The sequence below is a fragment of the Rhineura floridana genome, chromosome 1, assembly GCF_030035675.1.
Source record: "Rhineura floridana isolate rRhiFlo1 chromosome 1, rRhiFlo1.hap2, whole genome shotgun sequence".
Taxonomy (NCBI): domain Eukaryota; kingdom Metazoa; phylum Chordata; class Lepidosauria; order Squamata; family Rhineuridae; genus Rhineura; species Rhineura floridana.
This window is the reverse complement of record NC_084480.1, coordinates 247712551-247731472: the sequence shown is the minus strand read 5'-3', so window position 1 is coordinate 247731472 and position 18922 is coordinate 247712551. Positions and strand designations below refer to the sequence as shown.

Here is an 18922-nt window from a genome sequence, read left to right as displayed (position 1 = left end):
GCAACCTCCTTTGAGCTTTGACAGATGTCAGTCAGCTCATATCATCATGAGGACAGGTGATTGACTGATGGGTGGGTCTATGTTGCATGTGGAAATAAAGCTTAGATACTTTAAACTTCAACTCTGCTTTCTGCTGGGAACTGCTTTCTGAAGTTTAAATAAACTGCTCTTCCATACAAATCCATGTATGCTTAATTAAATCATCTGAGACCTCCATAATTGGTGTTTCACCAATAGCCTCACCTAAGTGGATCTTATTGTGGCCTGACAAGAACTTGACAGGCAGCGAAGTAGCAAAATCAGAAAGTACTGAGCCTGGATAGGCTGCCATAAGTTGTTGGTGGGCTCTGTTCATCTTAGTTGGGCAGGACTGGTAACATTTTAGGCTGCAGGTCATTGATATGAATGAGTTTGTACTGTGTGAGAGAGAGATTTCTTTACATGTATATTCATTTCATTGCTGAATGGGTGGTCTCTGTGTTTCCTGCCTTCAAATTAATTCTAGATCTAAAGTAGTGTTTAATCTAATTTTATTTTTCAACTCCTCTTGAAAAGGAATGCATTATGGAAACATTTTGGTGCTGAGGGCATTTTTTTAAAACTACTTACCTACCTTCCTTGATTCAGGCAATGCTTTTAATATTATTTTGTAATAGATGATGTTTCCTGTGCTTTGTTCGTTCATCAACCTTGACATATGACATTTTTTGAGATACTGTAATTTTATTGCAATCAATTAATTAATCTGCACTTTGGTTAAAAGCAAAGCAGTTAGTTGTTTGAAATATCTTTAATTGTTTGAAACCTTAGTGATAATCAGCTTCATCTCATGTGGTTCAGTGGATAGAATATTTGGAGGGATCCAGAGAACATTTGAAGCTAATTGAAATAGGACCCAACTGTGTGCTTAAATTCCATACATCTTAATGGAATTTGAACATACCTTATTTCCTCTGAGCAGTACTCTGTGAACTTGTTGGTTAGCTTTGGCCACACCACTGATTTTTAGTTTTGGGTACATCTCTATTTTCAGCAGTCTCCCTGAATGGACTGTAATATGTGGACCATCTCCTTTGTGATCTTAGGGTTCTTGTGGAACTTAAATAATTCAAATTGTAAAGCACTCACACATGAATAGTGTGAGACAGGAACACGCTGATTTGAAGTAGTACTAGATGTGCGACATCTTTTAATTGTTAAACAACAATCTTTTAATGATTATTAAAAGTCTCACTAATAGTTTATTTATCCATGGTATAAGATCTTGGGTATATCCTTTCAGCTATGTTTGTAAGTATAGCTGATTAGTTTTATAAATAATAAGTAAATAATAAAAGTATATGTTTTTGTGTTTAGTGGTTTAGTAAGATTATCTCAAGGAATGCTGAGCTTTTAGGAAATTGACAATTTATATCTGTGTATATAGATGCCTTGTCACCCTGTGAAGTAGGGTGCTGTCATTATGTGAGGCAAGCCATGACCAGGACTTGATTTAATCCAGAAAAAAACCCCACCCTGAATTTCTGCAGACTACATTTCTCTCCATGGAGTAACCATAACCAAGTCCCTGCATATAAAAGATTAGAAGGCAGGGTTGCTAGATTGGGGCTTCCCAGAGGTTGATCCCAGCACCTTGTTTTCTGTTTTTAGATATTATTGACACTGTGAGCCCACACTGTTGCAAACTCTGTGTGGAATGTACATTTCGTATCTCATTCAGCATCACTTGGGCTTGTTTTCTACTAAACAAACAACTTTCAAAAGTAGGATTAGAAAACAACACTCTTCCTCAACCCCCCAAATTTGGTGTCCCCTCTTCTGTCAATATTGCTACACTGTTAATCTTGTTCTAACTCTGAATCAAAGAACTCTTAGAAACAAGTTTAGATTAAGTTGTATTTTTCCAGATTATTGTGCCTTCAAACGGTTGAAGCTTAATGTCATCTTCAGTGTTAATCAGTCAGTATGGGATGGAGCACTGTCATTCCATTACATCAAAACCAGCTATTTTGCTACTAAAGCAGGGCTCCAAAACACAGGCATTCTTTCTCATAAATTTCTAAGGCCCACATTGCTGAAGTATACCCTAAACCAGGGGTAGCCAACATTGTGCCCTCCAGCTGTTGTTGGACTTTCAACTTCCATCACTTCTAGCCAGCATGACCAGTGGTCATGGATAGTAGGAGTTGTAGTCATCTGATATACGCCCTCCAGATGTCAATCTCTGTCCTAAACCTTGAGCCAGGGATGTTAATTTTTAAAGAGGTCAACATGGGCTCCTACCGGGAGGAAGGGCGGGATATAATCAAATAATAAATAATAATAGGGCCAGATTCTGTTAACAGTAGTTTGAAGCTGTTAATCACAAAACTGGTTTAATGTTAGTTATGACCTAAGTACAGGGCCAGTGCTATCATTAGGCCAACTAGGCAGCTGCCTAGGGCGCAGACCTCAAAGGGGCACAGTACTGACCTTTGAGGGGCACAGTTTTATACAGATTAGTTTTTTTAACCCTTGGGGAAAAATGCAACTAAAATAAATTTAGCAGTTTCAAGTTTTGTGCTTTTCATTTTTTCTACAAGACGTCTGTTTTTGAAAATTGAAGTTAGCAATTTGGGGGGTGCAAGTAGTTAGCCTTGCCTAAGGCGCAAAATAGCCTGGCACCAGCACTGCCTAAGTAGCCAATACTTTGCCATAGTTAGGCCTGCAACAGGTAAGTCTTGGGAAGTGTATGATCCTGCAGTCTGCCCTCAATTTCTTGTCCATAATTAAGGGATGTGAAAAAACTATTGGATACCAAACTAAGAAACATCAGGACTGGTTTGATGAGAATGATAGTGAGATTGAGCATGTCATTGACAAGGAAAGGAAAGCCTTCCAGATATGGCAAAAAGACATTAACCGTGCTGCTAAGAAAAAAAATATGCCAGTGCAAAGGCTGAGGTCCAAAGAAGAACTAGAGAACTTAAGAACGCCTGGTGGATAAAGAAAGCTCAAGAAATCCAGCATTTTGCAGATGCTCATGGTGCACGGGGCTTTTTTAATGTCACAAAGGCCATCTACGGACCAACAAAATATGGTACAAATCCCTTACGTTCAATAGATGGTACCAAACTTCTGAAGGACAAAGAGTCTATTGCACTGCGCTGGAAAGAGCATTACCACTACCTCCTTAATCGTAACTCTATTGTGGCTGATGAGGTCTTCTCGCAAATCCTGCAACAACAAATTAGAGCTGAGCTTGCAGTATCCCCTAATTTGGATGAAGTCAGTAAAGCCATTAATCCAATGAAGAATAACAAAGCGAGTGGACCTGATGGGATTCCTACTGAAGTCTTTAAAGAAAGTGGGCCTGAACTTACACAACAACTTCATAAGCTCATTGAAAAAATCTGGATGAGGGAAGAGATCCCAGAAGACTTTAGGGATGCCATAATTATCAATCTTTTCAAGCAGGGTGATAGAACAGATTGTGGGAACTACCAAGGCATCTCTATTCTTGCTACCGCAGGTAAAATCCTTTCAAGGATCCCCGCAAATCGCCTGCTACCTATCTCAGAAGACATCCTCCCTGAATCCCAAAATGGTTTCCGCCCTTCCAGGGGGACAGTGGACATGATTTTCACTGCACGACAGCTTCAAGAAAAATGCAGGGAGCAAAACTGACCTCTGTATATGTTTATTGATCTGACTTAGGCCTTTGATACTATAAATCAAATGGCTCTCTGGACCATCCTTCTTCTGAAAATTGGATGCCCTGATAAATTTGTGAATATTTTGCGACTCCTCCATGACAACATGACGGCAACAATTTTGGATAACAATGGCTCTCAAAGTGATCCATTCAGAGTGGGATCAGGCGTCAAACAGGGATGTGTCATTGCTCCAACCTTATTTGCTACTTTCATCGCCATGATTCTACACCTTGTTGAGGGGAAACTTCCCGCTGGCGTGGAAATCACATATTGAACAGATGGAAAGCTTTTTAATCTCAGTAGGCTGAAAGCAAAAAGTAAAGTAATTACAACCTCTGTCATAGAACTTCAATATGTCGGTGATAATGTAGTCTCCGCACATTCAGTGGAAGATCTTCAAACTATCCTAAATGTCTTTGCAGAAGCATATGAAAAGCTTGGCCTCTCGCTTAACATCAAAAAACCCAAAGTGCTTCATCAGCAAGTGCGAACCAATCCCTCTGTAGTACCATCAATCCAGCTTAATGGTGCAACGCTGGAGAATGTCGATCACTTTTCCTATCTTGTCAGCTGTTACAGAGAGATGGCTGCCATCGACTCTGAAATTCAACATCGTCTGAGCTCTGCGAGTGCCACATTCTTCTGAATGTAGAGTGTTCGAGGATCGGGATATTTGCAGGGAGACCAAAATGCTTATTTACAAAGCCATTGTACTACCGACCTTACTGTACGCCTGTGAAACATGGACCATCTATAAACACCACTCCCAACTTCTTGAAAGATTCCACCAACGCTGCCTCCGGAAAATTCTACAAATTACTTGGGATGATAGGCGGACTAATGTTAGCGTACTGGAAGAAGGAAACACCGCCAGTGTTGAAACAATGATCCTTCAACATCAACTTCGCTGGACCAGCCATGTTATTCGAATGCCTGATCACCATCTTCCAAAGCAGCTACTTTACTCCCACCTTAAGGATGGAAAACAGAATATCGGTGGACAGCAAAAGAGGTTTAAAGATGTTCTCAAAGCTAATATAAAAAAAGTATCTTAAGCATTGAGAACTGGGAAGCCTTTGCCCATGAGCGTCCCAATTGGAGGTCGGCCATTATCAAAGGTGCTATGGACTTTGAAGAAGCACGAGTACAGGGCAAAAGGGACAAACAAGCTAAGCGGAAGGCACGTCAAGCAAATCCTCATTGTGACCATCTTTCATCAGGAAACCTATGTCCTCACTATGGGAGGCTGTGTGGATCCAGAATTGGCCTCCACAGTCACTTACGGACCCACTGATAAAGACCTTACCCTGGAAGACAATCTTACTTGTCCACGAGTGATCACCAATGAATGAATGATGATCCTGCAGTCTGCCCTCAATTCCTTGTCCATAGTTAAGGGATTGGAAAGATTTTGCTTGTGCTATCCTCAATGCAACTTGTATGGTGTCTTTTATTTGGGTCCTTGATCCTGCAGTTAAGCATCACTTAAAGCTCTGGTTTAAGTCACTTGCAGATTTGCATTTATCAATAACCCTTATTAAAAAGATTTAATACAGCTAAATATTTTTATTCCTAGTGAACTTCCTGAAAGCAAGGAGAATTAACATATATTTCCTGTTCTGTTTCTTTAAGTGTCTTTCTGAAACATGCCTTCTCTCTTTGAAGAGTGGAGGGGGGCAGTCTGCGCCTCTTACTAGCTTTACATACACAGGCAGGAAGAGAAAATGCATAAAGATATTTTCAGAAATTACAGTAATTTGTAGATGCTAAAATAATGGCATACACATATCACTTCTGTTTTGTCCGGGTAGCTCTGTAAATTGTGTATTGATTATGTTAATATGTCTAGTGTCTCTATTACTTGTCTGCTGATACTACTCAAACATGCAGATTGAATGCATTTTTTCCTGCAAAGTTGTCATTCTTGTGGGAAAAGACTTGTGTAAGATGGGTGAAAAGACCAAATAACGTCTAATCTTTATGCATAGGAGGGTTTATAAAGTAACTATTTATTGAACTGCAGGAAGTGAAAAATGCAAGGGAAAAATGTGGACAATTGTATTAGTCAAAACCTCTTCTCCTCTTCTACTCCTCTCCCCTGGCCCACACCAATCATTGTTGCTGTATTAGTCTTATTTTATTTCACGTTCCTTAAGGAAACCATTTTAGGAAGGGTACTAAATCAATAGCAATCTATTTTTATAGTTTATTTTGGGATGTGTAGCTTCTCTCTTACTTTGTTTAACAAGCTGAAAGGAGCCTCAGTCATTCAAGGCAGTAGGTATCTTTTAAAAATGTATTAACCTGCCTTGGTGTAGAAGAAAATAGACTTTTTTTCCCAATTATCCAAAGCTTTTACTTTTATTATAGTTTGTAATAGCATAAATACGATAAATCACAGCCTCTGTTCTCCATAAAGTATTTGTTTATAAGTGTAAATTCACCTTGTCACTGAGTTCTTGCAGCTTTGTATTCACCCATTCTTTCCCGTTTTAAGTCTTAAGTGCTCATTTTTGCTATTGGCCAGTATTTTTCTAAGGTACTGATATGGCCTTCATATTAGAGGTGGCCTAGTCAATTGTGGAATCTGTGCTTATAGATCAAAGGGAAAATGAATTTTGTTCCCTGTGCTTTATCAAACTATTGGTCAACTTTAAAGGCCTTCATATTTTCACAGCAAGCTCCCTGAGAGTGGCTCCACTGGGACTTTTCTCAGAGTGCCAGATTGTTCCTTTTTTTAGTGCTCAGCGGGGAGAGAGAGATCCTCCCTCATAACAGCAGGCACTACTGGGTGCTGAAGAACCCTAAGCCATCCCTGTTCCTAGACTGGGACAATCTACTGTGAGTGTATTGGCCTTATGACTCTAACCTGCTGCAATTCAGTACTTATTATGTCACCGCATTACTTATTATTTGCTTACTGCTGAAATGCTTCTATACAATTAATCTCATAAAAAAAGGCACAAGAAATTGGGAGAGGGTTTGCAAAATGTTACAACGGCACTATTCAAACAATATTAAACTGTGAGCACGATTCTTTTGCAAAGGCCACTAGTGGTGTTCTTATTGGGTGAGGTGGCAGAGCAGCAGAACACTTATTTATTCCTTTCACAGAAATGGGTATCATGCCATGAAGTGATTACCTGAAAGTGGCAAAACAATTGTGTGAAACGGCCCAGGGTATGTGTTTTCCCACTCCCACCCCATGCTAGCATACAAAAGATGCTCCACTGCTACATCTCTAAGATCATATGCATTGCATATTCTTACAGATATAAGCCCTGCTGCAAGACCTTCAGAAAACTGGACAAAATACTTCCTATGTTAATATCTTGGGGAAAGAGCAAATTGTAATTTTGTTTTGTTTTGGATGGCAAGTGAGGGAGTTATTTAGCACACAGCTGACTCCCATCTTGTGTGCAGTGAAATACATTGGAATTCTAAAGCCATTTTTTTTGGCTTCAGGCAGACTTATGGCATTATGGTATGATGGATGAAGGCCTTTGGTGTGGTTGATTAGCAGGTTATAGTGATTAGGTGACTGTTGTGGACTGAATAACATATAGGCATTCTGTTTTATTGTTTACCAGTGTTGGCCCGTGCTGGCAATATTTGAATTTCATTGGGGCTCTGTGTGTGTGTATTTATTTAGCAAAACTGTTTCCTATATATCCAAAGCTGTTCAAGGCGACTCTTAACTGTGACTCCAATGCAGCAAAGTATTAATGTATTTGTTTGTTTATTTACTGAGAGTACTGAGAAATCTGGTTGCAATCCACATTTAACAGCTTTTAAAATGTATGCCCTGAAGGACAGACAGTAATAGAAGAGCAGTAGGGTTTAATTTTTCTATATTTTTATATGCATCTAATAGAGAGTGAGTGCCTGCACAGGCTTCTAACCAGGTGTGCTGCGCAGTTCTAAGTTCAAAAGATAACAATGAAAACCAGAGAGGTTGATGTTGTTACCCTTGGAACTTGCAGTTGTTCCATATTCTCCCTTGATCTATCTTTAGGAATGAGTTCAAGCCCAGTGCCTTTCAGTGGTTTAATTGTTACTGATTTTGGGGAGGCCAGCACCATTTTAGGAAGATGTGATAAAATTTATAAAAGCAAGAATGAAGCCAGCACAACATATCTGTAGCAGCTAGCCATATTTTGGTACTACTTGGTGCTCTGTTTGTAAGGGTTTTAGCTTCAGTAACGGTCCATAGGCCAAATTTGGAAAGTAAACATAAAGGTTAAAAAGATCTTATCAGTAGCTACCTAACCCACATCCGTCACCACAGGCAAGATGCAATCGCCACAGTAGCTATAATTAATAATATGTGGCATTGGTGTGGCTAGCTGCTAAGCTCATTCTGCAGTTTGGGCCTTTGAAGAAGTTTTCTACCCAATACCATGGTATTATCTCCTTTTGGTTGTGAGTACAACCACTTATGAAAATGAATAGACTTCTTGGCGAAACTTTATCTGTGCTTAATAAAATATTTCCCATCACCTTATGTTGAACCCTGTATTTTTTGCAAATTGCAGAAATTAGAAGTGCATCATGGTATTAAGATTTAATTATTTTAAAAATACATAAATTAGGGAAGTAACAGTCAAGTTTTTGAAATTATGTTTATATTCCTGATTTGTCTTATTATATGCATATCTTATGTTGCTGTGCTGTATATTTTGATATTATAATTCCCTGTAGATCATAAGCAAATTTTTGGATTGTTCATTTATTTTGTGAAACCATACAGAAAAATTACTGTGAGAAATGCCCCCTTCCTAGTAGCTCATCAGCTGTTAGGTCTGATGTAAATGTAACAACAAACCATGTCTGTAAGAGAATGAGCAAGTGTGAGCCTCATATTCTCATGCTTCCCCTCTGCCCTTATTCATGCGTTAAGGTAGGCCAGGGGCAGCCAATGTGGTGCCCTCTAGATATTTCTGGACTACAACTTCAGCTACCATGGCCAGTGGCTAGGAATGATGGAAGTTATAGTCCAGTATCATTTGAAGGGCACCGTGCTGGCTACCCCGAGGCTGGCAAATTTAAAGCTTTGAGTCGCAGTTTGTAACAACCCATAGTTTTCCATTTCACTTGAAACCTTGCTTATTTGGATGAAGCAGGAAACTTTTATACATTGTGACCAGAAGCTTTAAATTCCCTCCCCTTTGTTCATAAAGAAGGGAAGGGGAAGTGAAAGTGCAGAAGCTCTAGGCTCATGTCTCTGTGGTCTCATAACAGTAAATCAAGATTTGTCAGTATGTCTGAGTTTTGGCCAAACAGCCAATGCAAAACATTTCACAGACCATCAGCTGTTGCTCCATTCCATCATTGCATGTAGTTCAAGAAAGGGTTAAATGAAGTCATTAGTCATGCTGTACAGTCATTAGTGAGAGAGCAGTAGAAGCATGGCCAAAATATTGCCACCATTCTTACAAACTCACAGCATTTATTTGGGAAAGTTCTTGTTTGAGCATCTGCAATGTGAAACTGATCTGCACAGTTCACATGAAAGAGCTTGATTGGAAATGAAGGCAAGGAAGGCTTTTGTGCTTCATGCCAGTTGGAAGCAGCCTAGGCTCAGGAGAAGATTTCCTCACTTGCATCTGTGGTAAGGGACCCCTAAGTTGTTCCTCTTGGTGTTACATACTTAAGCCACTAGGGTCCCAACACCGTAGATCTTTCTTTTTCATCAGATATCTTGGATCGGGCAAGTAGATCGGGGAAGTTTTGGATGGGGCTAGTTTGCCAGACTGCCCAGCCCTTTCGGATACCCTTTTTCATTGTGGATTGAGAGGGATCTAGGAAATTTATTTATTTATTTAAAATATTTCTATCCCGCCCTTCTACCCTATAATAGGGCACTCACGGCAGCTTACAAAAATAAAATCAAACATGGACATAATAAAATTGTGAACAGTAAAACTACAAAAACATTAAAATAAATTAAAATACATAAAATATAATATATATATATATATACACACACACACACACATATATACATATATATAGGGGATGGTACTAAAGGGACTACAAAGGTAAAATTTAATGTAGAAGGCATAAAATCAGTGCAGGCTCTACCTTCAGCCCCTCCCAAAGGCTCTCTCATTTTCAAAAGTCTCTGGAAAACCAACAGGGAGGGAGCAGAGCAGGGGGTAGGGTATTCCAAAGCTTGGGAGCCACAGCTGAAAAAGCTCTCTCCCACATGCTTGTCAGTCTAACATCTTTTATTCCAGGCATGCAGAGGAGATCAGAGGCAGATGAACTTAAATCCTGGGCCGGTACATATGGGCGTAAGCGGTACCTCAGGTGTATTGGTCCAAGGCCGTTCAGGGCTTTAAAGGTCAGAACCAGCACTTTGAATTAGACCTGGAAACAAATTGGGAGCCAGTGGAGTCGATAAAGCACAGGAGTGATATGTTCCCTGCGTCGTGCTCCAGTTAACATTCTGGCTGCTGCATTTTGAACCAACTGCAATTTCTGAACCATTTTCAAAGGCAGCCCCACATAGAGTGTGTTACAGTAATCAAGCCTCAATGTCACCAATGTATGTGTCACTGTGGCCAAGTCAAGGAACGGACGCAGCTGGTAGACCAGTTTGAGTTGGCCAGAAGCACTCCTGGCTACTACAGCCACCTGATATTCAAGCAGCAGGGCAGGATCCAGGAGGTCTCCCAAACTGTGGACCTGCTCCTTCAAGGGGAGTGCAACCCCATCCAGAATAGGTTGCAACCCTGTCCCTGATGCAGTTTTTCCCTTGACCAGCAGTACTTCCATCTTGTCTGGATTTGTTAGCCCACATCCATCCCTTCACAGCCTCCAGACACCGGTTTAGGATGAGCACTCCCTCCTTGCAATCAGGTGGTAGGGAGAGATAGAGCTGAGTGTCATCAGCATATTAATGACATTGTACTCCAGATCTCCTCTCCAAGTGGTTTCATATAAATGTTAAAGAGCATGGGAAACAGAATGGAACCTTGCGGTACCCCACAGGCCAACGGCCAGGGGGTCGAGCAGTAGTCTCTCAGCACCACTTTCTGGGTCCTGTCCATCAGGTAGGACCAGAGCCACCATAAAAAGTGCCCCCCAATCCCATCCCAGCTAGACAGCCTAGAAGGATACCATGGTCGATCGTATTGAAGGCCTCCGAGAGGTCCAGCAGCACCAACAGGGATGCACTCCCCCTGTCTGATGCCCGACGTAAGTCATCAAGCAGGGTGACCAAGGCAGTCTCTGTCCCATGACCAGGCCTGAAGCCTGATTGAAAAGGGTCTAGATAGTCTGATTCATCTAGGAATTTGTTAAAACATAGCATAACATAGAGCCTTCCCTTAGGGAGGTGTTAATTAAATATGCCAACCAGTCAGCCACTCCCCCTCTGGCAGATTTGATTAACCAGAATGGGTAAGGGTCAAGGGAACAAGTAGTGGCCCTCGATTCTCCCAGAATCCTGTCCACATCCTCAGGCTTTACAAGCTGAAAAGTATCCATAGAAAAATGACCAGAGGAAGCTTCAGGGACATCTGGCATAACTGTAGTTAATGAGGAGTCCAAGTCAGTCTGAATATGAGCAAATTTATCTGTAAAGGGCCTCGCAAACATGTCACAGCAAGCGACTGAGGACTCAGAGTCTAATGTAGAGCCAGAGCCCAAAAGACTCCAGACCACCCGGAAAAGAATTGCCAGATGACAATGAGCAGATGCAATGGTGGCAGAGAAGTGCACTTTCTTCACTGCCATCACTGCCACATGATAGGCTTGAAAATGAGCGCTAGCCTGTGTTTGATTGGAAGTGGACTGAGTTTTTCTCCATTGTCGCTCTAGCCATTGTCATTGCCGCTTCATCAGGCCCAAAGTTTGAGTAAACCAAGGTGTATTACGGGCCTTCCCTGGTGGGAGAGGGTGCTTTCGAGCAATAGTGTCCACCGCCCTGATCACCTCCACATTCCAGAGATTGACCAGGGCTTCGGCAGTATCGCCAGCCGTGTTGGGAATATTCCCCAGAGCATTCAGGAAACTATGTGGATCCATGAGTCTCCAGGGGCGGGCCATCTTAATCGGCCCTTCACCCCTGCGAAGGTTACCGGGAGCACAAAGTCTAACCTTGTCAGGTGGTGATCTGTCCATGACAACGGAGTCACTAAGAACCCCTCCACCCTCAGATCACCTTCTTCCTGTCCCGAACAGAACACAAAATCAAGTGTGTGTCCTGCCACATGCGTTGGTCCAGATGATATTAGAGACAGCCCCATGGTTGTCATGGCAGCCATGAAGTCCTGAGCTGGACCTGTGAGTCTAACCTCAGCTTGTATGTTGAAGTCACTCAGGACCATCAACCTGGGGAACTGCAACACCAATGCCGAGACCAGCTCCACCAGCTCAGGGAGGGAGACTGTTGGGCAGCATGGTAGATGGTACACCAACAGAATCCCCACTCTGTCTTCCTGACCCAATGCCAGGCACACACACTCAAAGCTGGAGGTGTTAGGGACAGGGTACCTGACAGGAGAGATAGATTCCCTGCAGACAATTGCGACCCTACCTCCTTGTCCCCTGAATGTAGGCTGCTGGAGTGCCACAAAACCTGGTGGGCAGAGCTGGGAGAGACCTACTCTCTCTTGGTCATTTAGCCAGGTTTCGTTAATACAAGTAAGGTCAGCGCATTCATCCAGGATTAAGTCCTGAATTAAAGTGGTTTTATTAGTTACTGACCTTGCATTCATCAGTAGGACAGTAAGATCCAGGGAGTTGCCAGCATAGCTACCAGTGTCCCAAGGGTTAGAAGGGGGACCAGAGGGGATGCAAGCACGAAGATGTCTTATATCCCTTCCCCTCTAATGGACAGTCTGCCTCCCACCGCTATTACGTCCCCTGCCCAGTATTACCTCAGTGACAGGCCCCCGACTACTCCTACCCCAGCACATGTTAAAAGAAGCCTGACAATGGGGGGGGGAAGCCTTGGCTAGAGGTGGCTCTTATAAAGGGGAGCTCTCTTCCCTGCCCTCTGGCAGTTGTCCTCTCCCTTGTTAGCCCCAACTGGTTTCAGCTAGCACCCAAGGCCTTGCAGGGGGTAGCAGCTGACACCTGAGGAATCCTGCAGATGGAGTTTTGCAGGAAGCCACAGCACCAAGGTATAGGTTTGGCTGGATTTCTCTCACCTTCCTCAGTGAACATAGAGCTTGTTAAAATTGCTGAAGTGTGCCCCCTACTCATTTCCTATGGGAAGACCTCCCCCCACACACCTGCATTCTTTTCCATCTTTATTATTGTGACACTTTTAACTTCTGCTCTATGTGATGTTTCTTTTATGAAAAATCTCCCCTTAGCATTTCTCAAAATGAAGTTGCTACCTTGTTCATTGTGACTGGGAGACATTAGAGAAGTGGGTGCAATGAATGGGGATGAGTTCAGAGAGCTTGCAGCTGTCTTCCTTTTCTGTGGCAACATGAGTCTATGTGTGGCTGGTGACACCACCAACATGTTTGAATAGAACCTATCCAGGCCACAAGTGTCCGGCAGCTTCTTTGACCGAGCTGGCAGAGGCCATGTCGGTTGTGGTGTTGGAGGATCCCAGAATGATAGTGCTGGATGATTTCCATGCACAGGCTGCCTCTAGTGTTCCAGCTCGGGACTTCATGGCCTCCATGATGAGCATGGGGCTGTCTCAAGTTGTTACTGGCCCAACACATAGGGCAGGGCACACCCTCGACTTGGTTTTTGCTCCAGATGGAGGAAGGGGTGGTCTAGAGATGGGGGGTGATGGATGTCACCCCATTGTCATGGTCAGATAACTTTCTGGTGAAGTTTAGACTTATGGCTCTGATCCTTCCCTGCAGAGGTGGTGGACAGATTAAGACAGTCTGCCCCTGGAGCCTAATGGAATCCACAGGAATTCTGAATGCCCTGAGGGAGTTCTCAGTAGATAGAGTGGTGACCTTGTTGAAGCCGCCCTGGTCTCCTGCTGGGAGGAAGGGCGGGATATAAATAACAATAAATAAATAAATGTGTGCATATGTGCAATCTGGCTGAAATAGTTCTTTCCCTGCCCTGGGCTGAATGGGCTTTCATAGGAGCTAGAATCTCAAGAACAGGAACTCTCTGGCTAAATCTTCTTAATTATATTTGAAAATACTCTATATGGGAGTATTTTCAGCACCTTCTGAGGGCTGCATACCAGTGCTGGGAAAGCCAGAAGCAAATGTGAAGCAAAAGTGGGCAAAATAATGGATGTGACTCTTCCTTTTATAAAGCAGGCTACACTCCAGCCATACAGAAGTTATAGGTTTAGAGTAGTGGACGGTGTGGTGCGGCAGCAGCGCTCATCTGACCTCCTGATGGCTCAGTTGTTGCTGCTTACCAAGAAGGAGAGTGGGAGGGGGCTAAGTGGCAGCGAGGTTGGTGCTGTTCACACACAATGACGAAGCCAGTACAGCGTTCCTTTTGTTGCATTGGCATAACACTGACCTCCCCGCTACTTCGTCCTTCCCACTCTCCCTCCTGAAAAACAGCAGTGACTTAGCTCTCGGGAGGTCAGGTAAGTGCCACTGCACCATCCACTGGTGGATTGACACACATAAGCTTTCATCCATCCAAGCAAGAGGCATTATCATAGTTCAAGCTCACATTCCAGCCAGGCAAAAGTACTTAAGGAAGGCATGGAGCAGGAATGGAGAGGGATGTGGCCTAGTAAAATATCTAAAGACCAGACAGAGAGGTTTGGAGGGCTTTTTCTGGCCCCTAGGCATGAGGTTCCCTATACCCGCTCTTATTCCCTTACCATCAGATCCCCCCATCTCTTTCAGTGGTTGTTTCCATGGAGTCACTAATGTCACAGTGCAGCATAAAAGTTATACCAGGGAATGCGATATAATGTATAAAGTCTCTATGGAATATGTCTTATGAGATATCTATTGGTATCATATCCAGCCTGGGAGGCTTAAATATTTGACAAAGCAAGTGTTTGTTTTTGCCTAGGAGTTGCATCTACAGCCATCCTGGCTTCCAGACTGCTGCTCAGTAGGAGCCTGATAAACTTTAAATCCCTACCCCTTAAGCTTTGGAATGAGAGAAGAGGTCTACTCTCTTTCTGCTGTCCATTTGGAGCAGAATCCCTGGAGCTTGTTGGAAGAGGTTTTTAACAAAGAGAAAAGAATGGCAAAAGAAGAAAGAATTTTCTTCATTAGCATGTGCCACTTCCCTTACAGATTCCTCCAGTGCCTGACTGATGCTACAGCCAAATGTAAATTACATGAATAGCTGCAGTGCAACTGCCCATGGATAGCTCAGGCAAAATGGAAAGGAGCGACAGTTCTCTGGTTGTGATGAGTACATAAGATAGACACATTTCATATTCAGAATCCTATGTCTTCTGATCCTTATATTTGGTAATTTTAAAATCATAATAAAATTCCAGATTGATGGCGCAAGAAAGAACTTGCTTGATCCTTACAGTGGCTGCTAAGATTGGTGGAGTTGTTAAGTTAGCATACAGTCAAAGATGGTTACCTTTTTGCAGGGATTGATTTGGCTTCAGATTCACAATGTTTTTTCAGTTGTCCCATAAAGCCACTTAACTTGTGGACAAACTGTTATATTGAGATTCAATTTAAAACCAGGCTCCTTTTTAAGTAGATCCTTTGGCAGAATTTGCCATTCAGTGGGACCATTGGTGGCCTTAAGAATGGAAGGTAGTGAAATTATGTCTGTGTTGGAATACAAATAAGATACTTACCTAATATACTATTTTTGTTTGTCTGTTACCTTTCCCTGACAGTAGAAGAAAATGAATCGGAGGACCAGGGAGGTGTGGGGCAGTCAGCTGTGCAGACAGGTAATGCTGAATTCTTACATTCATATGTTGCTTGCCTTAGGATAATATGAGAGAGATTTAGTCCACTCTCACATTTATAGAATTCCAGTTCAGGTGTTTGGAAGGGAAAAAAATAATGAGCCCACCCTCCCCTTTCTCTCTTCCCCAGCAGCCCCCTAGCCTCCCAAGATCTCCCTCTTACCTCAAATCAGGATGGCTTCAGTTTGATGGATGGATGAATGTCAGTCACCAGGAAATATGGATCCTTTAATATCCAGGATGTTTTATTTGCAAACAAGAATCCCAATTAACTGCCAATACTGATCACAGCTTTTAAAGAGAAGCTTTACTTAGGAAATGACAGTTATGCTGTGAACCAGATCTCAGCTCAAATCCAGGTTTTCTTGGTCCATTTACATTCCAGTAGTCTTGTTTCCCCTCACTCTGCTCCCCACCCACAGAGCAGAACTGAGAAGCTACTTTTTATGGAAAATGGTGTGGGAGTTTGGCACAAGCAAGGGCTGAAAGGGGAAATAGCTTGTGCATGTCGATCTGGTGCATGCACACTTCTGGATTGTGGCCAAAGTCTCTCCAGGCTAGTTGCTTTCATAAATGAGTGTATAGTTAAAATCTTAATCCATTGAATTTCTTAGCAGCCACTGATCCCTACACTTAAGTCACTGGGAGTTTTGTAGCTAAATCCTTAATTCAGCCAGCAAGATTTTAGGCTGGAAATCTGACCTGTTCATTATAATGAACAGGGGTAAGGGGGTTAATAATATGCTGGATGCTATAATGGTTCCCTTTTTATTTTTTACTTCTGCTTGGGACAAAAAATACTTAGTTTTTACAGTTTGAGGAATGATTGTCTTTTGATATATTTGATTACTTGTTCTGCAAAGTAATAATTAAATAGCCATTTCTCAATGAAATGACCATGTTCTACTCTTTATTTGCTTATGGATCTTCAGATGAGGGTTTAAAGAAATCTTATGGAGAAATTTTGCTTTTATTGTGTTTTACTTACTTAGCAAAACAAAGCATCACAGCTAATGAATAGTCTTTAGTTTGAAGGATTCCCTTATAAAGTGATTAATAGTTGTATAATCATATGCAGTAAACTGCTTATTAGTACATATTTCATCTCCAGTAAACTAGATTCATCTCTTCATCGGTATTTGTGTTGTTAAAGCTCCTGGTCTCTTGTATATGCTCCATTTTCCTCCTTTGAGACCCTTGTAGAGCAGGCTACCTATGACAAAATATGGCATCTAATATGATTTTTTTCCCTGGCTTTTCTGAAAATGTCTGTAACTACTTGGAGAAATGAAATCTTGTGAATGTTTATATTTGAAGGAAAACAATGGGCTGAAATGGGAAAATAAATTGAGGAAATGAACACATTTTTCCAAAATGTTTGATCTGATTTTCTTATGAGTTTTTAAGGATGTTTCTAGTGAACCCACCTCATCACTCCTTTTTGCAGTTAAATCTTGAATGATTGCATAAATGTGTATCTGATTGACATGCTTGCATAATAGCCTAACTTGTGACATTACACTGGCTCATCTGTCAGGGCAACTTACCGTAATCACTTATTTTTGTAAATGCAAATCTCAGTTGTACAAGCCATTTAAGTGTGATAGAAACCCACCCCCACCCCCTGGTGCTCTTTGGCCGAAAACAATGTTAATCTGCTATCAGTTACTGTACATATTTACTATTTTATTTTATAAAGTGGAATGCAACAATTAAAATAGAAAAGCTTAAAGTATCAGCAGCAATGCCATATTTTGGGACAGACAGAATACTTGGAATCTTTTAATTCATTTATTTAATGATCATGGTTAGGAGATAGAGAGCACACTGCTCTTTTCCCTTTCTACCTGGCTGAATACCATCTTGTAGCTCCAAAGTTTATTTTAATTATGGTATATCTGCATTGGCACTAACCAGGATTGTCCTCATAGGCAGAGTACAAATCCATCTCTTCAAGCGAGTTTGCAAAACGTGGTTATGAGAGCATCCGGTCAATTTTGTAACCTCTTGCAAAACTTTAAATTGAATAACAGTATTGAAATGTTTTAAATCAATAACTAAGCTATGGTTAACTGATGCAGACGTGATATTATATCATGGTCAAAGCAAACAACGGCAGGAAGTGAGAAATTGATGCAGTAAAGGGGTGATGGTTACTCCTGGAATGGGGAGATAATTAAACACCTTCATTTCTAAAGACTTCCACTACCATTGAAAGATTTAACATAAACCACAGTCATTTTTTTAAAAAAACCTCACTCATGTTGGAGTGTTGTTTATTATAGCACTCTTAGCCTCACACCATGTAAGATGAGTGTATTTGTAAAAACGTTTTAAAAATGTATTTATTGATTATTGATTTTCCAGCTATTACTACTTGTTGGTATCTTGTATGCTGCAAAACATTAAGCCTTCAAGTGGATACAGGAAACTTTCAGCTGTTTCACACACAAAAGCAGTATAAGATGCCCCATACATGTGGCTATAAGTTTTTCTAGTAATACTTTGTATCAAAGCTCAGGCTCTTTCCATTAAATGTGCTTTTTATGGAGTACCAAGTTATAAATGTAGTGCAGCTACGGCATATTAATCTTACTGCAGAGATTTAATGAGGCAGTTGTTTTGCGATGGACACTATTGGGAGCAGACAGCGGCAGAGTTTTACTTCACCGCTGAACTGCAGAAATATTCCTTTCCTGGTCATAATTATAACCACATGATCTCTGAGTTTTCCTTTCTTTTGCCAGCACTTTTCCATGCAGAAGTGGCTTGGAAGGAGGTCCATTAAAACACAGTCAAATGGACTGGAAACTGGGCTTTTTTCCTCATAGGTTGACAGTTTGGGCTCTTGATCAGCTATGGATCCTTGTTGCGTGGAAATATGCAAGATGAGTTTCAAGCATACAGATTGTCTTTGTCATGCTGCTGCGATGGCTTTAGATATTCATTACTTTTTAAAAACTTGATTTTCATATAGGATATAAAAGGTAAATGTGGTGAAACCTAATTTTTACATGGACAGAAAGGAATATTTGCTGGTTGGCCTTACACCAATCTCTTACTGGAAATTAATTGAAGTCCATAGGTTTATTGCTGCCAACTCTTTTAAGCCTTGTCAGTTCATTCTCCTCCAAATTTTCAGTTTTATTAGACCAAGTTACAGCAATAACATCCCTTATGAGGAAGAGGAGGAGAAAGTCACCTGCCAGGACACAAAAGTAATGGGGAAAATACCATTTATAAACAGTGTTTAACATAATCAGGAAATAAAAAACAGCAGTTCATTTATGTATTATATTAATGGCTAGAATTCCTTTCAGAGCCAAATCAGCCCTCCCCCTTTTTGCATTAGGAAATTCTACAAATGGTTCTTGCA

General features: G+C 41.5%; 1 protein-coding gene across 15 annotated transcripts in view; it reads left to right on the top strand.

Moving 5' to 3' along the window:
• The window catches only part of ZNF521 (zinc finger protein 521), a 422310-nt gene that overhangs the window by 15674 nt on the left and 387714 nt on the right, over positions 1-18922 (top strand). For 12 of the 15 annotated variants that reach the window (XR_009759190.1, XM_061597293.1, XM_061597339.1 and 9 more), the window contains one exon: positions 15472-15528. Coding sequence is in view for 9 of the 15 variants with exons in the window: in XM_061597293.1 (XP_061453277.1) it covers positions 15472-15528 (57 nt within the window). In the remaining 6 variants the exon portion in view is untranslated. Of the gene's footprint in view, positions 1-15471; positions 15529-18922 lie in introns of those variants that run through there. The other 3 variants (XM_061597394.1, XM_061597348.1, XM_061597312.1) reach the window with 1 other exon arrangement.